General features: G+C 38.3%; 1 protein-coding gene across 1 annotated transcript in view; it reads left to right on the top strand.

Moving 5' to 3' along the window:
- Positions 1-20,071, top strand: part of DOCK7 (dedicator of cytokinesis 7) — a 184,322-nt gene that overhangs the window by 47,400 nt on the left and 116,851 nt on the right. Inside the window, exons 10-14 of the mRNA XM_079777830.1 lie at positions 5-56; positions 2,990-3,168; positions 7,515-7,657; positions 11,586-11,679; positions 12,323-12,485. Of these exons, the coding sequence (XP_079633956.1) occupies positions 5-56; positions 2,990-3,168; positions 7,515-7,657; positions 11,586-11,679; positions 12,323-12,485 (631 nt within the window). The remainder of the gene's footprint in view (positions 1-4; positions 57-2,989; positions 3,169-7,514; positions 7,658-11,585; positions 11,680-12,322; positions 12,486-20,071) is intronic.

Below are 20,071 nucleotides of genomic sequence, written 5' to 3' on the forward strand. Positions count from 1 at the left end.
ACAGGTGATCTTGGGTCTTTGAACACTTCAGTTAATACTGGAAACATCCAGGAGAGGTATGCTTGAGAAATACTTGACAAACTAGAAAATGTTTTGCTTTCTACTTTTCTGAGATTCAGAACAAGAGCTGAGCCTTTCTGCTATTATAGGTAGATCTGAACACATGATAATCTCTGATCCCTGGCTATCTGGTTGAAAGCAGGGTTAAAGTATTCAGGCTTTCCTAGGTTGTCATTTTACAAATTAAATTTGCTCTATTATTTGGAGCTCAAAGTAATTATAGCAGCTTATTCCACATTTCTTCTTACATCCTACCTAATAAAAGAGTAACATGCAAATTGACCCTAACTCTGCTACACCCACAAGTCACGCCCACAAGTCAATCAGAGCAAGTATGCAAATTAACCCAACCAAGATGGCTACAGCCACGGAGAAAGTAGGAGGGAGGCTTGGGTTTCCAAGGCGATAGAAGAAGCCATGCTTTCCGTGTGCCCTGGCCGCCTAAGCCTCCACTCAAGGCTACAAAGTTTCAATTATAGAAGGTAAACAAATCCAAACAGAAATGGTTGCCGGCCACGAGTGAGCAGGAGGCTTGGCTCCGTTCCAGGATACAAAGTTTCAATTGTAGAAGGTAAATAAATTCCAGATACCAGGGCCACGCCAGGGGGCGTGGCCGGCCTGCAAACCACCACAGGCCCCTCGCCCAGGCTGCCCCACGCCCCAAGGGAACCCCCACCCTGATCCGGGACACCCTTCAGGGCAAACCAGCTGCCCCCCACCCGTGCACCAGGCCTCTATCCTATCTAATAAAAGAGTAATATGCAGATTGACCATCACTCCAACACACAAGATGGCTGCCCCCATGTGGTCAAAGATCCTGCCCCCATGTGGACACAAGATGGCCAGCAGGGGAGGGCAGTTGGAAGGCACCAGGCCTGCAAGGGAGGGCAGTTGAGAGGGACCAGGCCTGCAAGGGAGGGCAGTTGGAGGTGATCAACCCTGCAATGGAGGACAGTTAGGGGTGACGAGGCCGGCAGAGGAGGGAAGTTGGGGGCAAACAGGCTGGCAGGGGAGCAGTTAGACATCAATCAGGCTGGCATGGGAGTGGTTAGGGGGTGATCAGGCTGGCAGGCAGAAGTGGTTAGGGGCAATCAAGAAGGCAGGCAGGCAAGCAGTTGGGAGCCAGCAGTCCTGGATTGTGAGAGGGATGTCCGACTGCCCGTTTATGGGTTTGGGCCTAAACGGTCAGTCGGACATCCTTCGAGGGGTCCCAGATTGGAGAGGGTGCAGGCTGGGCTGAGGGACACCACCTCGCCCCCGTGCACGAATTTCATGCACCGGGCCTCTAGTATTTACATAAGCTGATAGAATTAAATACATTTTACAGCTAGGCTTTTAAAGCAAGAACCTATTTTTAAAGTATACTAGGTATAGCAGTAAAAGTGATGCCATTTAGCTATCCTTCCATTTTTTTCCCAATTCTGAGTCTTCAGATAGGGAACTGTCATTAGAATAAACCACACCAATAGACATATTGTATAGAAAGAATATGTGAGGAATTTGGTGTGGGTTTTCACTCTTGGACCATTGGTTGGATATTATAGGTCGCCTTAGTGTTTGTTCAGGAATATCCTAAAAGTTGAGTCAGCCTCAGGATGTCTTCTAAGTAGGCATATACTGTTTGGACCATTAGTCTTTTTCCAGGATTTAGTACTCTCATAATACTTTTTTTTTTTTTGCTTCATTTATTATTACTCTGGGCTTATTTATTGTCATATTTGTGCCCTACACTCCCACCTCATGGTTGCTCTAAGTTAGGAACTATTTTAAATTGGCTCAAGTGCTTCCGTATTTTTTAGAATATTTCAAATTAATGAGTCATAACCTAGAATATTTTTTACTTTGCAGTTGGAAACATGGTAATGTTTCATAAAATAGTACTTACAATCTCTATACTAATAAAAGGGTAATATGCTAATTAGACCAGGAGACCTTCCGGGAGACCTTCTGGATGTCCTTCTGGACAAAGCCATGGTGGCGGGGATGAGGCAGAGGCGGTTAGGGACAATTAGGCCAGGAGGGGAGGGTAGTTGGGGGTGATCAGGCTGGCGGGTGGGGGGCAGTTGTGGGCAATCAGGCTGGTGGGGGAGGCAGTTGGGAGCAAGCAGGACGGCGGGGGGGGGGGCAGTTGGGGGCGATCAGGCAGCAAGGTGGGGCAGTTGGGGATGGGAAGGCCAGTGGGGGGGCAGTTGGGGGTGAGCAGGCTGGCGGGGGGGAACACGACTTCTTTCTTTACACCTATGAACCAGCCTCTGCTAGCTTCTAGTTGGGGGTGAGAAGGTCGGCCGGGGGGGGGGGGGGGCGCAGTAAGGGGCGAGTAGGCCGGCAGGCAGTGTTATGGGTGATCAGGAAGGCAGGCAGGTGACTGGTTAGGAGCCAGCGGTCCCGGATTGCTAGAGGGATGTCCCAGATTGGAGAGGGTGCAGGCCAGGCTGAGGGACACCCGCTGTGCACGAATTTTATGCACTGGGCCACTAGTCTCTATCATAAAAACCCTGTGGTCATGTCGCTGTCACGGCATGAGCAAAGACTGGTCACCAGGAGGCTGAGTGTACGGGCGCCGGCGAGGACTTGACACTGGTGCAGATGGGTGGGGCTGTGAGCACGGTGGTGCGGGGAGGTGGGCGGAGCTGTGAGATTTCATGTACTGGGCTTCTAGTACATAAACATGTTTGACACTTGCTCTCTTTTCTTTTTTCCGGAGATGAGATAATTTCAAACTAATGTCAAAGACTTATTCTATACATACATTTGTAGGACAGGTTAAGATTGTTCAATGGTTAAGATAGCACACTGTTAATTGATCTGTGAAAGGTACAGATGGTTTTTCCATCTTTGTTGAAAATTGAGAATTCTCAAATTGTGTCTTTATTTAATATGAAATAGCCTTTAATTCATTTCTTTGAGCATAATCATATAATGTATAAAGTTTTGTTTTGCAGAATAAGGAAAAATTGGAGAAGCTGAAAAGTCAAGCTGATCAGTTTTGCCAAAGACTTGGGAAATATCGCATGCCTTTTGCTTGGACTGCAATCCATTTAATGAATATTGTTAGCAGTGCTGGGAGTTTGGAAAGAGATTCTACAGAGGTAGAAATTAGTACTGGAGGTAAGAGTGTTTTATATAAAATGTTTCTAAATATATAATTTTTTTCTTTTTTCTTACATAAGCTTGTTTTATGTGTAGACTTTGCAATGTGATGAGGCATACAAAGGTTTCTTTTTTTGCCTTTTGTTAAAACCTTAACAGCTTTTTTGAGATGTAATTTGCTTACCATATATTTCACCTATTTAAAGTGTATAATTCAGTGTTTTTTTAAAACAGCAGGGGAGGGCAGTTGCGGGGAACCAGGCCTGCAGGGGAGGGCAGTTGGGGGGGACCCAGGCCTACAGGGGAGGGCAGTTAGGGGTGACCAGGCCAGCAGGGGAGGGCAGTTGGGGGGGACCAGGCCAGCAGGGGAGGGCAGTTAGGGGCAATCGGGCTGCCCAAGGAGCAGTTAGGCGTCATTCAGGCTGGCAGGGGACTGGTTAGGGGGTGATTAGGCTGGCAGGCAGAAGCAATTAGGGGCAATCAGGCAGAGGCAGGTGAGCGGTTTGGAGCCAGCAGTCCTGGATTGTGAGAGGGATGTCCAGCTGCCAGTTTAGGCCCGATCCCAGTTAGATATCCCTCAAGGGGTCCCAGATTGGAGAGGGTGCAGGCTGGGCTGAGGGACAACCCCCCCTCCCTGTGCACGAATTACGTGCACCAGGCCTCTAGTATCTGAATAAACAATGTACATAATTTAATTAAAAATGCTTTCTTGCTAAAATATGCTAACCATCATCTGAGCCTTCAATGAGTTGTAATCTTTTTGCTGGTGGAGAGTCTTGCCTCAATGTTAACGTCTGCTGACTGATTAGAGTGGTGGTGGTTGAAGGTTGGGGTATCTGTGGCAGTATCTGAAAATACAACAGCAATGACATTTGCTGCATTAATTGACTCGTTCTTTTGCCAATGATTTCTCTATAGCATGTAATGCTGTTTGATGGCATTTTACCTATAGAACTTCTTTCATATTTGGAGTCAGTTCTTTTAAACCCTGCTGCTGCTTTATCACCTAAGTTTATATAATTTCTATATCCTTTGTTGTCATTTCAACAATTGTCACAGCATCTTCATCAGGAGTCAATTCTATCTCAAGAAACCACTTTCTCTGATCAACTATAAGAAGCAATTCCTCATCTGTTAATGTTTTATCATGAGATGCAGCAATTCAGTCACTTCTTCAGGTCCCACTGTTAAGTCTCGTTCTCTTGCTGTTTCCACCACATCTGCAGTTAATTCCTCCATTGAAATCTTCAACCACTCAAAGTCATCAGTGAGGGTTGGAATCAACTTTTTCCAAACTCCTGTTAATGTTGGTATTTTGACCACTTCACAAGAATCAGTGTTATTCTTAATGACATCTAGAATGGTGAATCATTTCCAGAAAGTTTCAATTTACTTGCCCAGATCCATCAGAGGAATCACTATGGCAGATATATCCTTATGAAATGTATTTTTTCAATAAAAAGACTTAAAAGTTGAAATTACTCCTTGATCCATGGGCTGCAGAATGGATGTTGTGTTAGCAGGCATGAAAACATTAATATTGTACATCTCCTTTAGATCTCTTGGGTGACCAGATGCATTGTCAATGAGTAGTAATATTTTGAAAGGAATCTTTTAATGAGCAATAGGTCTTAAGAGTGGGCTTAAAATATTCAGTGAATCATGTAGGCATATGTGTTATCATCCAGACTTTGCTGTTCCTTTTATAGAGCACAGGCAGAGTAGATTTAGCATAATTCTTAGGACCCTAGGATTTTTGGAATGGCAAATGAGCACTGGCTTCTATGTAAAGTCAGCAGCTGCCTTAGCCCCTAACAAGAGAGTCAGGTTTTTAAGCTTTGAAGCCAGTCATTAACTTCTCTCTAGCTATAAAAGTCCTAGATAGCATCTGCTAACATAAGGCTGTTTTGCCTCTACTGGGAATCTGTTTAGTGTAGCCACCTTCATTAGTTATCTTAGCTAGATCTTCTGGATAACTTGCTGCAGCTTTTATATCAGCACTTGCTGCTTCACCTTGCACTTTTATGTTATGAACACGACTTCTTTCTTTACACCTATGAACCAGCCTCTGCTAGCTTCATACTCTTCATCGGTATCTTCCTCACTTCTCTCAGCCTTCATAGAATTGAAGAGAGTTAGGATCTTGCTCTGGATTTGGCTTTGGCTGAAGGAAATGTTGTGGGTGGTTTGATCTTCTATCTAGACCACTAAAACATTCTCCATATCCTCCTATATAATAAAAGGCTAATATGCAAATTGTCCCCTCGGGGGTTAGACAGACCTGGAGTTCGCCCACTTGCTATGATGTGTGCTGACCACCAGGGGGCAGTGCAGAACGAAGGAAGGCCCCAGCCTGCAGCTGGAAGGAAGGCCCCAGCCAGCGGCCAGAAGGCCCCAATCAGTCCTGATTGTTGGCCAGGCCTAGGGACCCTACCTGTGCTTGAATTTTTTTTTTTAATGTATTTTATTGATTTTTTACAGAGAGGAAGGGAGAGGGAGAGAGAGTTAGAAACATCGATGAGAGAGAAACATCAATCAGCTGCCTCCTGCACACCCCCTACTGGGGATGTGCCTGCAACCAAGGTACATGCCCTTGACCGGAATCAAACCTGGGACCCTTCAGTCCGCAGGCCAATGCTCTATCCACTGAGCTAAACCGGTTACGGCTGTGCTTGAATTTTGTGCACCGGGCCTCTAGCCAACAGTAAGGCTGTTTCACTTCTTAACTTTGGTGTGATCACTGGAGCAGCACTTTTTAAATTTTTTTCAAGGACTTTTCTTTGCATTTACAAATTGGCCAACTCTTTGGTGCAAGAGGCCTAGCTTTCAGCATATCTTGGCTTTCAACATTCCTTCCTCACTAAGCTTAATCATTTGTAGCTTTTGATTTAAAATGAGAACATAGGACTCTTTCTTTTACTTGAACACTTGGAGGCCATTGTAGGGTTATTATTTGGCCAGTTTCAGTATTGTTGTGTCTCAGGGAATTGGGGTCTCTCGGAGAGGGAGAGAGATAGGGGAACAACCCATCAGTGGAGCAATCAGAACACACATTTATTAAGTTTGCTCTCTTAAGTTTGTGGTGCCCGAAAACAATTACAATAACATCAGAGATCACTGATGACAGATTACCATAACAAATATAATAACAGTGAAAAAGTTTGAAATAGCTCTAGCCGCTTTGGCTCAGTAGATAGAGCGTTGGCTTGCGGAACAAAGTGTTCTGGGTTTGATTCCAGTCAAGTGCACGTACCTCGGTTGTAGGCTTCTCCTCGACATGGGCCCCGATCATGGCACCTGCAGGAGGCAACCAATCGATATGTTTCTCTCACATTGATATTTCTTTCTGTCTTTCACTCTCTCTTCCACTATCTCTAAAAATCAATGGAAAAATATCCTCAGGTGAGGATTAAAATAAAAAAATAGTTTGAAATATTATGAGAATTACCAAAATGTGAACAGAGACAAATTGAGCAAATACTATTGGAAAATGGCACCAATAGAGTTGCTCAATGCAGGGTTGCCACAAATCTTTTTTTTTTTTTAAATATATATTTTTAATTGATTTTTTACAGAGAGGAAGGGAGAGGGATAGAGAGCTAGAAACATCGATGAGAGAGAAACATCAATCAGCTGCCTCCTGCACACTCCCCACTGGGTATGTGCCCGCAACCAAGGTACATGCCCTTGACCGGAATCGAACCTGGGACCCTTGAGTCCACAGGCCGACGCTCCATCCACTGAGCCAAACCGGTTAGGGCAACACAAATCTTTAATATGTGAAAAATGTAATATCTGTAGAGTGCAATAAAGCAAAGGGCAATAAAACAAGATACACCTATATATAATCTGTCTTGGAGAATGTCTTATGTGTGCTTGAGAAGAATGTACTTGCCTTTTGCTTACTGGAGTATATTGTAGATGTCTGGTAGGTCTAGTTTGTTTATAGTTTCAAGTCTTCAACATAATTATTTTACTGGGTTTCAATAATAGGGTTATCTTGCAAAAATTTGAATGAAAGTTTCATATTCAAGTGCTATAAGACTGAGGGACCATATATCGTGACTAAAATTTATAGTTCCTGATCATCTTAGCTCATTTTTGGTCATATGCATAATCTTTGTGTGGTAATTACCTTTTTTTTTTTTTACATTGGAGAATTTTAAAGAGAATCAGAAGATTTAGGTGTAATATTTCCTTACTGATCTCCCCAGAAGTGAAGTGAAATTCTTCTACTATAATCAATATGCTAAGTGGTTAATTTTCAACCTCAGTGGATTTCCATCCTGTGTTTGGAAAGCTGCTTTAAAACATTTTTTTAAAATATTATAAAAATGAATATTTTACTTTTTTTTCCTTTGTAGAACGAAAAGGGTCTTGGTCAGAGAGGAGGAATTCTAGTATTGTTGGCAGACGGTCACTTGAAAGGACAACAAGTGGAGATGATGCTTGTAACCTGACCAGCTTTCGACCTGCTACGCTCACAGTGACAAATTTTTTTAAGCAGGTATTGTTCTGTCATGTAGGACTTCTAGGGAGTTATTTGTCCGTAAATTTCTTTTGGTTTCAGAAAAATCATGAATGTATATGCACATGTAGTACTTTTACATATAATAATTGATTGTAATTTCAAGAAATTAAAAAAAATTTAAGAATAAAAATAAAATATATAAAAATAAGTTATATATGTTTTATCATTTTATTTAAATAGTGACATTGACTAATAATGCATCAGAATCAATCCTCCACATCTATATTCTATTTCTTAATTGTAATATTTTAACTTTTCTTAAGTATTCATAGTTTATGGATTTTCATAGAGTGATTATGTGGTTATATTTGTCCTCCCAACCCAGGTGTTTTTTTTTTTTTGTTTGTTTGTTTTTACCTAACCTATCACATCCATGGTACATGGACTAGAACTTTCAGGTCTTAGTGGTGCATCTCTGTACTAAAATGCCATTGCTATTTTTAAAGGTGAATTTATAAGTCCAAGAAGTTCTTAAAGAGATTTTATTCTTTGCAAGTATGTTTCCTACACTTCAAATCTTGAGTCAAATCAGTATTTTTCAAATGCTGGTCATGATCCATTAATGGTAATAGAAATTTAGTATATAATACCCAGCATAAAAACAAACCCTGATAGAATAGAAATATAATACTACTTCAATGAGCTTTATTCACCCTAGTTTTTTTATGAGTGTATGCATACTGGATTTTGAAGCAAAATTAGTTTTATAATGTGAACCAAAGATCAGATAAATTTTAAAGCCTTTGTCTTGAGTAAGCAGATGACCAGAACCATGTAAGAATGGAAGAAAATTTGTATTAGTGTGACAAACTGGAAAAGAACTATTCACGTATTTTAGAGCAGATTAAAGGAAAATGCAAAATACTCTCTCAAAATTCCTCCTTTTGAGATGTTATTCTAAATATAGGGAGGAAATCCTCACCTTCTGATACCTTGTAACTTGAGAGAGCTAGATCTTAGGGTAGGATGTGCCATGAGTTGACAGATAACAATGTACTGGAAGTGCCTTTCACAGTTATCTATCAATAGCATTCATAGGCAACTGCTCTGAGACACTCGGATGGAAAATAAAGCAGGTAAGAAGTGTCTGAAGTGGTAAGGGTCTTTTTATTATGAATTCGAGGACCGTGGTGCTTGGACCGGTGGAGTCCCTTGGCCTGGTCTGTGGGGATCGGGCCGAAACCGGTTCTCCAACATCCCCTGAGGGGTCCCAGATTGCGAGAGGGTGGTTCTCGGGTGATGCACCCTGAAATCAGGCTCCCTCCTCTCTGGTTCTGGGTGTGTCATCCGAGAACCACAGCTGCCAAGTCATCGCAGCTCTGCAGCTCCTATGTTGAGCGTCTGCCCCCTGGTGGTCAGTGCGCATCATAGCTACCAGTCAGACAGTCGGATGGTTGCTTAGACTTATATATATATAGATTGTAGTACAAGAAAGAGTTTAGAAAAGGCCTCAATGTTACTTCGATGAGGTGATAGCCAAGTACAGCTATGGAAACAGAGTGGTAGATTTACCCGATACAATGACACAGCCTCACAACTATGACATTTTTCTCTTTGTGCTTCTAAAGCTGCTACATCATTTCTGCTATTTTCACAGCTCTTCTTTTCATTTCTTCAGCTGCTTTATCATTGAACTGGTATTGTAAACTCAAATCAACAAGTTATCCATCCACCTGCCCACCTATTTATACAAAGGTACTTTATTGAGTATTCACCGTGTACTGGAGACTAGTAACTGGAAACTAGCACAAACTACTTGTGAAACTTAAAAATCAATTATTGCTGGAGACATAGAGCAATGGAAAGCGTTAACACTTGACTTTGTAGGGCTCTGTACTAGTATTATATATCAGGCAAATGCAAATTAAGTAAAAAGCAGAGATTATAATTTTAATAAAGTAGAATTTAAGGCATAATTTTCTCCTAAATGAGATACAGAAAGCAGGTGTTTTTGTTTTAATTGATGAGCAATTACTACTCATGATTAGGATATAGTAATCAGTGCTTATGTAGGGATTTTAAATGTGACAAGCTAAAGTTATTAGAAATACATGGAGATTTAAAAATAAAATCAAATTCACACTTTAGTTTTAAGGGCATTTTTTCTATTTATTAAAATGTGTGTAAGTTGTTGCTTTAGGAGTACACAACAGTAAACCTGCAGTGTGGAGAAGGGGTTGTCAGCTAGGTTCATTCACATGTTTAGAGGTTGACTGGGGTCAGTTGATCTAGACTGACTTTTGGGAAGACAGAAATAACAGACCTCCTTCATGTTTCTCAACTTGTACTCTCATCATCTAGCAGGCTAGCTTGGTCACGTTCTCATAGCAGTGGCAGAAGTTCAAGAGGGAGGGCAAGCTTAGTTGTGCAAATGTTTTTGAAGTTTCTGCGTCATCTTTGCTTATTGGCCAAAACAAGCTTAGGGAGGGAGTTAACGTCCCACCTAACGAAAGGTATGGAAACAGATATGGAGTAAAGAATGGAGGTCAATAATATAATCAATTTAACAGGTTAAGTAGACAGAAATAATTGAATCTAAAGATAATCTTAATGTATCTATATATATAAAAGCCTAATATGCTAAGTGTTTGACTGTTTGGTCAACCATTCGGTCGACTGCTTGACCAGTCACTATGACGTGCACTGACTACCAGGTTACAGATGCTCTGACTGGTAGGTTAGCTTGCTACTGGGGTCTGGTGGATCAGGACTGGGCGAGACTGGCTGGACGTGCCCTGGAGCCAACCTCCCGTGGTCCCTCCCTGGCCTCTAAAATATTTCTTCTAATTAATTTCCTTTCAGTGTGCATGAATTTGTGCACCAGGCCTCTAGTTATAAATAAGAACCATTTAAGGATATATGTAATTTTGTATTCAAAAGAAGAGAATATACTGTTTTAGCAACTGATAGAACATTTGTAATAATTATATGTTAGGTCACTGAAAAAATCTTCATAGAGTCAAATTTGCTAACCATAACTCAATAAAACTAAAAACTATTTATAAAAGTATCAACAAAAACCTCCAACCTCTTAGAAAGTAAAAATCACTTTTCTAGATAGTGGGATAAAAGATGAGCAATTCTGTATCCTGTTCAGAACATAGCAGTGAGCAGGTGGAATATATAGCTCAGGGTGAGCTCATAATAGTAAAGTAACCTTAAATCTATTTAAGATAAAAAGATGACATGAACTATGTTTAAAACCACTAAGATATTAAATGCAGGAGGTTTAAATTAATAAACTAAAAACTAACTCTTAAATTAAAAAACAAAATCCCTACCTATTTTAATTGCAAAACATTACATTAAATTGAAAAAATTTTATTAATTAGGTATGGTTTGGTTTGGTTTGTCTCTTTCCAGGATGGAGGTCTTTTCAGCATTTTTTTCTTTCTGGTTTAATATCAAGATAGTTATACTTTATTTCAAGAGAAGTTTTTGTTATTCTTTCCTCTTGTAAATTTAGTCAATGCTGTATATTTTGCATTTGAGAGACTTGGTGATATAAAGTTGAAAAGAAATATAAACTCAAGAGTTATAAGTTTTTAAGATTGTCATTATATGTATGTCTGTTTTATATCAATATTCATTTTTTTATCCTTTTCATCTATCTCTAATTTGTATTGATTTTCCATATTTTAGAGTTCCCTGTAATACCTTATAAACAAATGGGCTATAAATAAATATATAAAATTTAAAAACAGATAGCAATATCATAACTCAATAAAATTTGAAAGCATAAAAAGGAAATACGTCAGCATATTGATTTTTAATCACGATTATATTAATTTCACTTTTCACTCTGACTCAAATGAAGGAAGAAGGGCAGGATTATTAACAAGCAGTATTTTAAATCTACCATATTTATTTTATCAAATAATTTTTCCTTTGTTTTCAAAACCAGGAAGGAGACCGCTTAAGTGATGAAGATCTGTACAAATTCCTTGCTGATATGAGAAGGCCATCTTCTGTTTTACGGAGACTAAGACCTATTACAGGTATTTAGAAATAATTATAACTGTTATCATCACAAATATATTGTATTGTTTGTAATATGTATTCCTTTTTCATTTACTTGGCCCATATGTCTGTCTGTGTTCAATGCCTGTCCTTACTCTTCATCTCATTTTACCCTCATGTGGTCTGACAGTTTGGAGGCAGGAACCTTTGATAATTTAAGTACTGAAATGAGAGCGATGAATAATATCATGGCTTAAAATTATTTTCTAGAGGAAAAAATGCATGAAATGGTAAAATTTTAGAAACTGATTCATATTATGATCAGAGCAAACCATTCCAGAGTACAACTATCTTTTAAGCCTACCAAGTTTAAATTAAACATTTAATCTTTGAAATGGTAGCTTGTTCCTGTGCTAGATTTCTGTTTGTTTGGTTTGTTTTTTTGCTTCTTTCTTCCCATTCATTCATTCAGTATTTTACATGTATTTATGTCTGTCTCAGGAATTTATACCTTTGAGACTTGCTAAAATGACGTGATTTAGAGGACTGAGACAATAATAATTTTGGTTTCTTCCCAGTCTTCTTGCAAAAATATTATCTAAATTCATTCAAAACCATTTTTAACATGAAGTTTTTATTTATTATGTTTACGTTGTTTTAACAATATATTTTTATATGCAGCTCAGCTGAAGATAGACATTTCTCCGGCACCTGAAAATCCTCATTATTGCCTAACCCCGGAGCTGCTTCAGGTGAAGCTTTACCCTGACAGTAGAGTTAGACCTACCAGAGAAATTTTGGAGTTTCCTGCTAGGGATGTTTATGTTCCAAACACTACTTACAGGTAATACATTTTAATTTGGGAGAATTTTGAAATAAGATACTATACTAATAGTAATATAGAACTAAAATGAAACTCTCCAAAAATCTTTTGTAGCTTTGTTACTTGTTCCATTTCTTACCACATGACTGTATTAATAGCTGTAATGTATGAAGCTTTTACTGTGTGCCAGATAAAATCTTAATTATCTTACATACATTATCTTACTTAATTCTCATAACTTGAGGTATGTGTTACCTTCATTTTAGAAGTGGATAAACTGAGAGATGGAGAGGTTAAGTATACTTGAGTGTGGTGGAGCTAGCACTTGAATCATGGGCTATTCGTTTAAAACATTTGAACTCCTAGTTCCTATTTTTTCTCAAATGTTCTTATTAGCAGAATCTAGTATTACACATGAATCACGTTTATGTGCCTACACTATGTTCTAACAACAACAGTATTTGGTAAATATCTATTATTTAGAGAATATCTGACATGAGGTTATTGGATAAGCTATTTAGGCTGAACACTACATACTAGTAACTCCACGGGTACCATTTACATATACTTTTTATAAATGATGCTCCCCACATTTTGTGAATGCTGAGACCATGACTTGATAAGTCTGTTGGGATATCCAACAGGGCAACTCAGATATAAGATTATAATGCAGACTTCCCCATCTTAGCATATTTCACCACCATTTACCCAGTTCCTGGGGCCAAAATTTTGGGAATCAAAATGATTTCCCTTCTTTTCTTACTCCTCCATTTACTCCTGGAACAAGTTTTATAGGCTTTAATTTTTTAAAAAATATATATTTTATTGATTTTTCACAGAGAGAAAGGGAGAGGGATAGAGAGCTAGAAACATCGATGAGAGAGATACATCGAACAGCTGCCTCCTGCACACCCCCCACCGGGGATGTGCCCGCAACCAATGTACATGCCCTTGACCGGAATCGAACCTGGGACCTTTCAGTCCGCAGACCGACGCTCTATCCACTGAGCCAAACCGGTTTCGGCAATAGGCTTTAATTTTTAAATGTATCCCAAATCTAGTATTTCTTTTGTCCTCCACTTTTAAAACTCAAAATCTAAGTCACCATGTAGGTCAGCATCATCAAATAGAAATATGTTAACCACGTTTGTAATTTAAAATTCTATAGTTGTTACATTAAAAAAATAAAAAGAAATAAGTGAAATTAATTTTAATGATATGTTGTTTAACCTTATATACCTAACATATCATTTTGACATGTACTAAATGTAAAAATTATTGAAATATTTTACTTATTTTCTCTCCTATTAAAGTCTTCAAAATCTGAGGTGTATTTTACTTTTACTAGTAAAACACTTCTCATTTCAGATGCTAAAGAGCCACATGGGACTAGAGGCTATTATGTTTGGTTAGCTGCTAATCTTGAATTTTGTTGTACCTTTCAAATTTGATCATATTTCTACTCCTGCCTCAGTCAACTCTCAACATTGCAGCCAGAGAGGTTTTTAAAAATTAAAAATCAGATCATTCATTCCTCTTCCTAAAGCCCTCTAGTTGTTTTCATTATAAGCAAAAAAAGAATGAATTTTTTTATAATTGTCTATAAGACTCTACATATCTGCCTTCTGCCTTTCTTTAACTTCATGCCCATCTAATCTCTGCTTTGCTTATTTCATCTGAGCCTCAATGGCCTTTTTATTCATCCTGTACAAACAAAATTCAATTCTGCGTAAGGCATTCTATTTGTTTTCTTTGTCTGTCGTTTCCCCCCAGATTTCTGCATAGCTTGGTTCCTTTCTCAAACATGTATCTCTTAAAGGTCACTTCTTAGAGAGGCTTACTCTCATCACCCTACCTAAAATGATCCATTGCTTCCCTCCTCTAGTTCTTTATCCTCATTGTATTTATCATTATCTGACATTATAATATATAGTTATGGGATCATTTTTGTCTTTCTTATTAGAATTTAATGACTGAAAATGCCAGGGATTTGTTTGTTTTGTTTACTGTTTTATCTTCAGCATCTACATGAGTGTGCTAGCACACCAAAAGGACATAATAAATATTTATTCAATGAATTAAGAAACTGGAAACTAGACACTGGTCTAAGGGTGGGATTTAAAGTCTACAGATATGAATTTATAAAAGTAGTTTTTATGTTTAAGATTAAATCCTTGATTTTATATTTTTAAAAAGGTCATTAAAACCTTATTTTATAAAGGTTATTGGGGGAGATAGTTAAGCCTACCTTCATGACCTTGAACTGCACATTTCACACCGATTGAGTAATTTTGACCTAGTCTATTTTCCATGAGAACACTTTGGACTTTGATAAAAAGGCCAAACTGTTGTGTTGGATGGTCACTTGGTGGTACATGCCTACATGCAATGCTTGTGGTTGTTAGTGATGGAAATAATCAAGGAAATTTGATTATCCTATAACAGAAGGTGAAATATGTAGCCATACATATTTGGAATAGGTTTCATAAAGGAGGCAAGTGGGAGGTACTGAATAAATACTGGTTAATGAGTACATTTTTGGTTAATGAGTGATTTCCATGAGTCATACTATTAGGAAGGAACGATACAGGCATGAAAACATGCTGACTCTAGGATGAGAAAAAGTGGGTAAATAGATTGTGCTGAAATAGGTAATCCTATTTGTTCTTACTGTAGATTTAGAAGCCTCAGAATATGATGTTTTTTCTTTCCTTAGTAAGTCTAGAATTTTCATCTTTCACTTAAACGAAGCACTTTAAGATTTCTCGTTGGCTTATCCTAAGATAAAGAAGAAATGAGTATACTTGCTCTCAGTAAAATTCACACTGATTCAGAGTAAACTTTTGGTGTAGAAATTTTGCAATACAGTAGTCTCCCTGTATTTGCAGGGGATATGTTCCAAGACCCCAAAGGATGCCTAAAATCCCTGGGAATGACAAACTCTATATACTAAAAATCCTCACTTAATGTTATGGATAGGTTCTTTGACTTTAAGTGAAATGACATGTAGCAAAACCAACTTTACTATAGCCTAATAGATATAAACAAGAGTTAAGTTTCTATAGCATCTCATCAGCGTTAGAATGAAATGATGTTGAATGAAATTATGTTATTTGAGGACCTGCTATATTGTACTATGTTTTTTCCTATACATACATACCTATTATAAAGTTTAATTTATAAATTAAGTACAGTAAGAGATTAACAACAACTAATAATAAAATAGAATAATTATGTCAATATACTGTATTAAAAGTTATGTGAATGTGGTATCTCTGTTTCAAAATATCTTACTGTACTGTACTCACTCTTTTGTGATGTTGTGAGATGATACAAATGTCTATGTGATGAGACGAAGTGAGGTGAATGATGTAGGCATTGTGATGTAGTGTTAGGCTACTAATGACCTTCTGACAGTACATCAGGAGGATCATCGAGACATGATGATGTCATGTCTTCTACCATCAAGTTTAATGCCTTCCATCTTTTAAAAAAATATATATTTTATTGATTTTTTACAGAGAGGAAGGGAGAGGGAGAGAGAATTAGAAACATTAGACACATCAGTCAGCTGCCTCCTGCACACCCCCAACTGGGGATGTGCCCGCAACCAAGGTACATGCCCTTGACCGGAGTCCTCCTCAGGCCGACGCTCTATCCACTGAGCCAAGCTCCATCCATTGAGCCAAACCCGTTAGGGCATAATGCCTTCCATCTTATCTAAGCACTTATGCACTGGGCTGTATCTTTGGCATTTTGAGGTGTGACAGCAAAACTACCACAAGCTTCTTTTTTCTTCTTCACTATTTCACGGATGGAAGATTTGTTCTTACTGTAGATTTAGAAGCCTCAGAATATGATGTTTTTTCTTTCCTTAGTAAGTCTAGAATTTTCATCTTTCACTTAAAGGAAGCACTTTAAGATTTCTCGTTGGCTTATCCTAATTGCCTGCATCACTATTCTTGTGCTTTAGAGACCATTTTAATCAAAATAAGATTTACTTGAACAGAAGCACTGTAATCTACTACAGTTGATCTGATCACCTAGGCAGCTACTAAGTGACTATTGAGTATGAAGCATCTACAGCTTGGAGATGTTGGTCAAAGGGATAGTCATATCTTGGACAGGATGAAGTGGGACGATGCGAGATTTCATCATGCTACTCAGGAGAGTGCACAATTTAAAACTTGTAAATTAAAAAAAAAACAACCCTTGTGAATTGTTTGTTTCTGAAAATTTCCATCTAATATTTTTGGACCATGGTAGAGCATGAATAATTGAAACCATGGAAAGCAAGACTGCAGATAAAAGAGGGAATTATAGTAATTCACTAAAATCAAGTAGATTGACTACTATCTTTCTCTTGGAGTTTTTATTACTTTTTCTCGCAATTTATATTATGTTTGTCAGATTTACTTTTCTGTCTTATCTTCATTTGTTAAGTGTCAGTTGAAGGTACAAATAGCAATGCTGCAAGGTTGCAGAGGGAGGAGCCTCCATTTACTAGATATTTGTGGAAAAGTGACATTATCTGTAACTTGAAGTATAAATAGAACCTAGCCAAGTAGAAAGGTCTGGGAGGCATTCTAGGCAAGTGGAAAGTCATTAGGAAAGTATATAGGGAATGTTTAAAAGTAGGTAATTTTTATTGGAGCTGAGGGTTTGTGTTGGGCAAGAAATGGTTAAAGAGGTAACCAGATTATAAAAATCCTTGAGTACCTGGAAGAGATTTGGATTTCATTCTGAGGTTTATGCTCTTTCAATTGGAGTACATGTTCTTGTGAGGGCACAGCTAGATGGGACATGCAAGTTCATAGGATAAACATGATACATCTTCCAGGAACATCACTTCTTAGAAGATTTGGGGAGGAAATAACTATTTTTATATAAAGATCGATTTGTGGAGTAGAAAACATAATTTGCATGTAATTTTAAGATAAGATCATAAAATTTAAGATAAAGTCCTATTACGATTCTAAAGTAAATCTTTGCTTATATCAAGCCATTTTATCCTATAACTGCAGAATCTGTAAGAATATGTTTTCATTATCTTTTCTTTGTTGTTATACTCTTTTAGTAGACAAGTTTGAGCGACACAGGTTGAAGCAGTATACAGCCATTACATATTTGTTTTACAAAGATTGAAGGGCAAAAGACATAAAATTAGGAGCCCAGGCAGGAGACTATTTAGATAATTTTAAGACTCAGGTTAAAGGCAGTCCTTGGTAGAAATGGGAAGAAAGCATATCAGGTTAAGAGACTGCAAAAGAAGATTGTGATGGATTTAGTGGCTTATGATAGAGAGGTTGTTTACAAAGTTCAGTGAAAAGCCAGAGATGTTTCTTGGGTTTTAAACTTCTGTGACTGAGAAGCATGGTAGTGCCATTAGGATATAATGAAGTAAGGGGGAGAGTGGGATAGGGTAAGAAGGGAGGAAGGACCGGCAGAGGCAGTAAGGCATTGATGCATTTGTTATTTGATATGTTGAATTTGAGGAGACTGTAGGATATTGAAAGGAGAAATGGCAGGTAGGGGAATTGGAGAGAGAGCTGGAAATAATATGCAGATTCTGGAACTTTATTCATGGAAAATGAATGAGTCTATGAGAGTAGATTGAGTTTCTGGAAGGTCAGAGAAGAAGAGATAATTGAAGATTGGACATTAGTCCACAATACTAAATACTAGCAGGGAATAGAGCTATAAAGATGGATTCAAGATAGGGATAATTCTCGGAGAGTGTAATAATATTATGGAAACAAAATGACGGTCAAATTGGAAAAAAAATGTTGTTATTAATAAGTAGTAGGGAGATCAAAGATTATGCAGACTGGGTAAAGGCCTTTAGATTTGACAATTGTGAGTTAGTGATGAAATTACAACACTTTTGGCAAAGTAGTGAGGATAGAAGACTCGATTTTGTGAATAATAAAGGAGAAAATTACTTCTCTTTCTATACCAGAATGATCTCTCAATTTGAGCTTTATATTTAAAGCAGAAAAAAACTAATAGTACTCCCAAAGGGAACAAAATGAAACATATTGTCTGAGAATTGTTAAAAATTGAAAAACAAATAGCCCTAGCCTCAGTGGATAGAGGGTCACCTGACCTGTGGACCAAAAGGGTCCTGGTTTCGATTCTGGTCAAGGGCACATACCTTTGTTGCAGGCACCTCCCCGGCCTATCCCTGGGGCCCTGGTAGGGGCTCCTGCAAGAGGCAACCAATTGATATGTTTCTCTCATATTGATGTTTCTCTTTGTCTTTCCCTCTCTTCTACTCTCCTTAAAAATCAATGGAAAAATATCCTTGGGTGAGGATTAACAACAACAAAAAGGAAAAACAAATAGAGAAAGTAATTGGTATGTTAAATAATGCATTATTTCACATTTGAAAGCTTTCAATTTTTTCTTTAGAAAAGCTATTTTGGTGTTCTGGCTCTAAAAAGTCAATTTTGACACTTTGGCTGTGGTTCTGAAAAATGAAACTTATTCTTCCCCATATTCTTTTGTGCTTTTTTGGAATAAAATATTTCTGTAGGATACATATAGATCATACATATTTATATATGTCATATATTATTTATATATGACACATATACTGGGTAATTTGAAATACATAATGTTCAATATTTATTGGCTAAGGTAAGTCACTATATAACTTGGATACTGTATCCTTTGAAAACTGGATTTAATTCAGAATTTTACTTCCCCCTTGGTAGTTTCTTTAAAAACATTTAAAAATGAATACTGACAAGTGATATGATTGTCAAAAGTTTTACATCTAATAATTCTGGAAGATTTAGAATTTAAATTATTTAAATTAGAAATAGCAATTGTACTTCTATTGGATGTAAATAAAAATATACAAGAATTTAAATTTCTATAAATTAGGGGACTGAGTCTACTGAATTTGGAGACTTACATATACATGACTCAGGCTATTTAAACATTCAGTAACTTGAATGATTTTGAATTCTTTTTGAAAACCTACACATAGGTATTAGACTCACACCATGTCCAGGGAGAATACATTATTTAAGTTGATGTCACAAATACATTAATTCTTTAAAAAAAATATATATTTTTATTGATGTTTAGAGACACTGGAAGGTGGGGGAGGGAGAAAGAGAGAAACATTGATCGGTTGCCTCCTGCACACCCCCCCTACCGGGATCAAGCCTGCAAACCAGGCATATGCCCTGTCCAGGAATTTAACTTGGAACCTCTCGGTACATGGGATGATGTCCAACCAACTGAGCCACACTGGCTAGGGAACAAATACATTCATTCTTTTTGTATTACTAGAGGCCTGGTGCATGAAATTCATGCACCCAGGCGGGAGTGGGGGTCCCTCAGCCCGGCCTGCACTCTCTAGCAGCCTGGGACCCCTCGCTCCATACTGCTCGCTGCTCCTTAACACTAGGCTCACTGCTCCTTAGTGTTGCCACGGAAGCAGGAGAGGCTCCCACCACCACTGCTGTGCTCGCCAGTCATGAGCCCCGCTTCTGGCTGAGCAGCACTCCCCTTGTTGGAGTGCACTGACCACCAGGGGGCAGCTCCTGCATTGAGCGTCTGCCTCCTGGTGGTCAATGCGCATCATAGTGACCAGT

Source organism: Cnephaeus nilssonii, assembly GCF_951640355.1.
Source record: "Cnephaeus nilssonii genome assembly, chromosome: 7".
Taxonomy (NCBI): Eukaryota; Metazoa; Chordata; class Mammalia; order Chiroptera; family Vespertilionidae; genus Cnephaeus; species Cnephaeus nilssonii.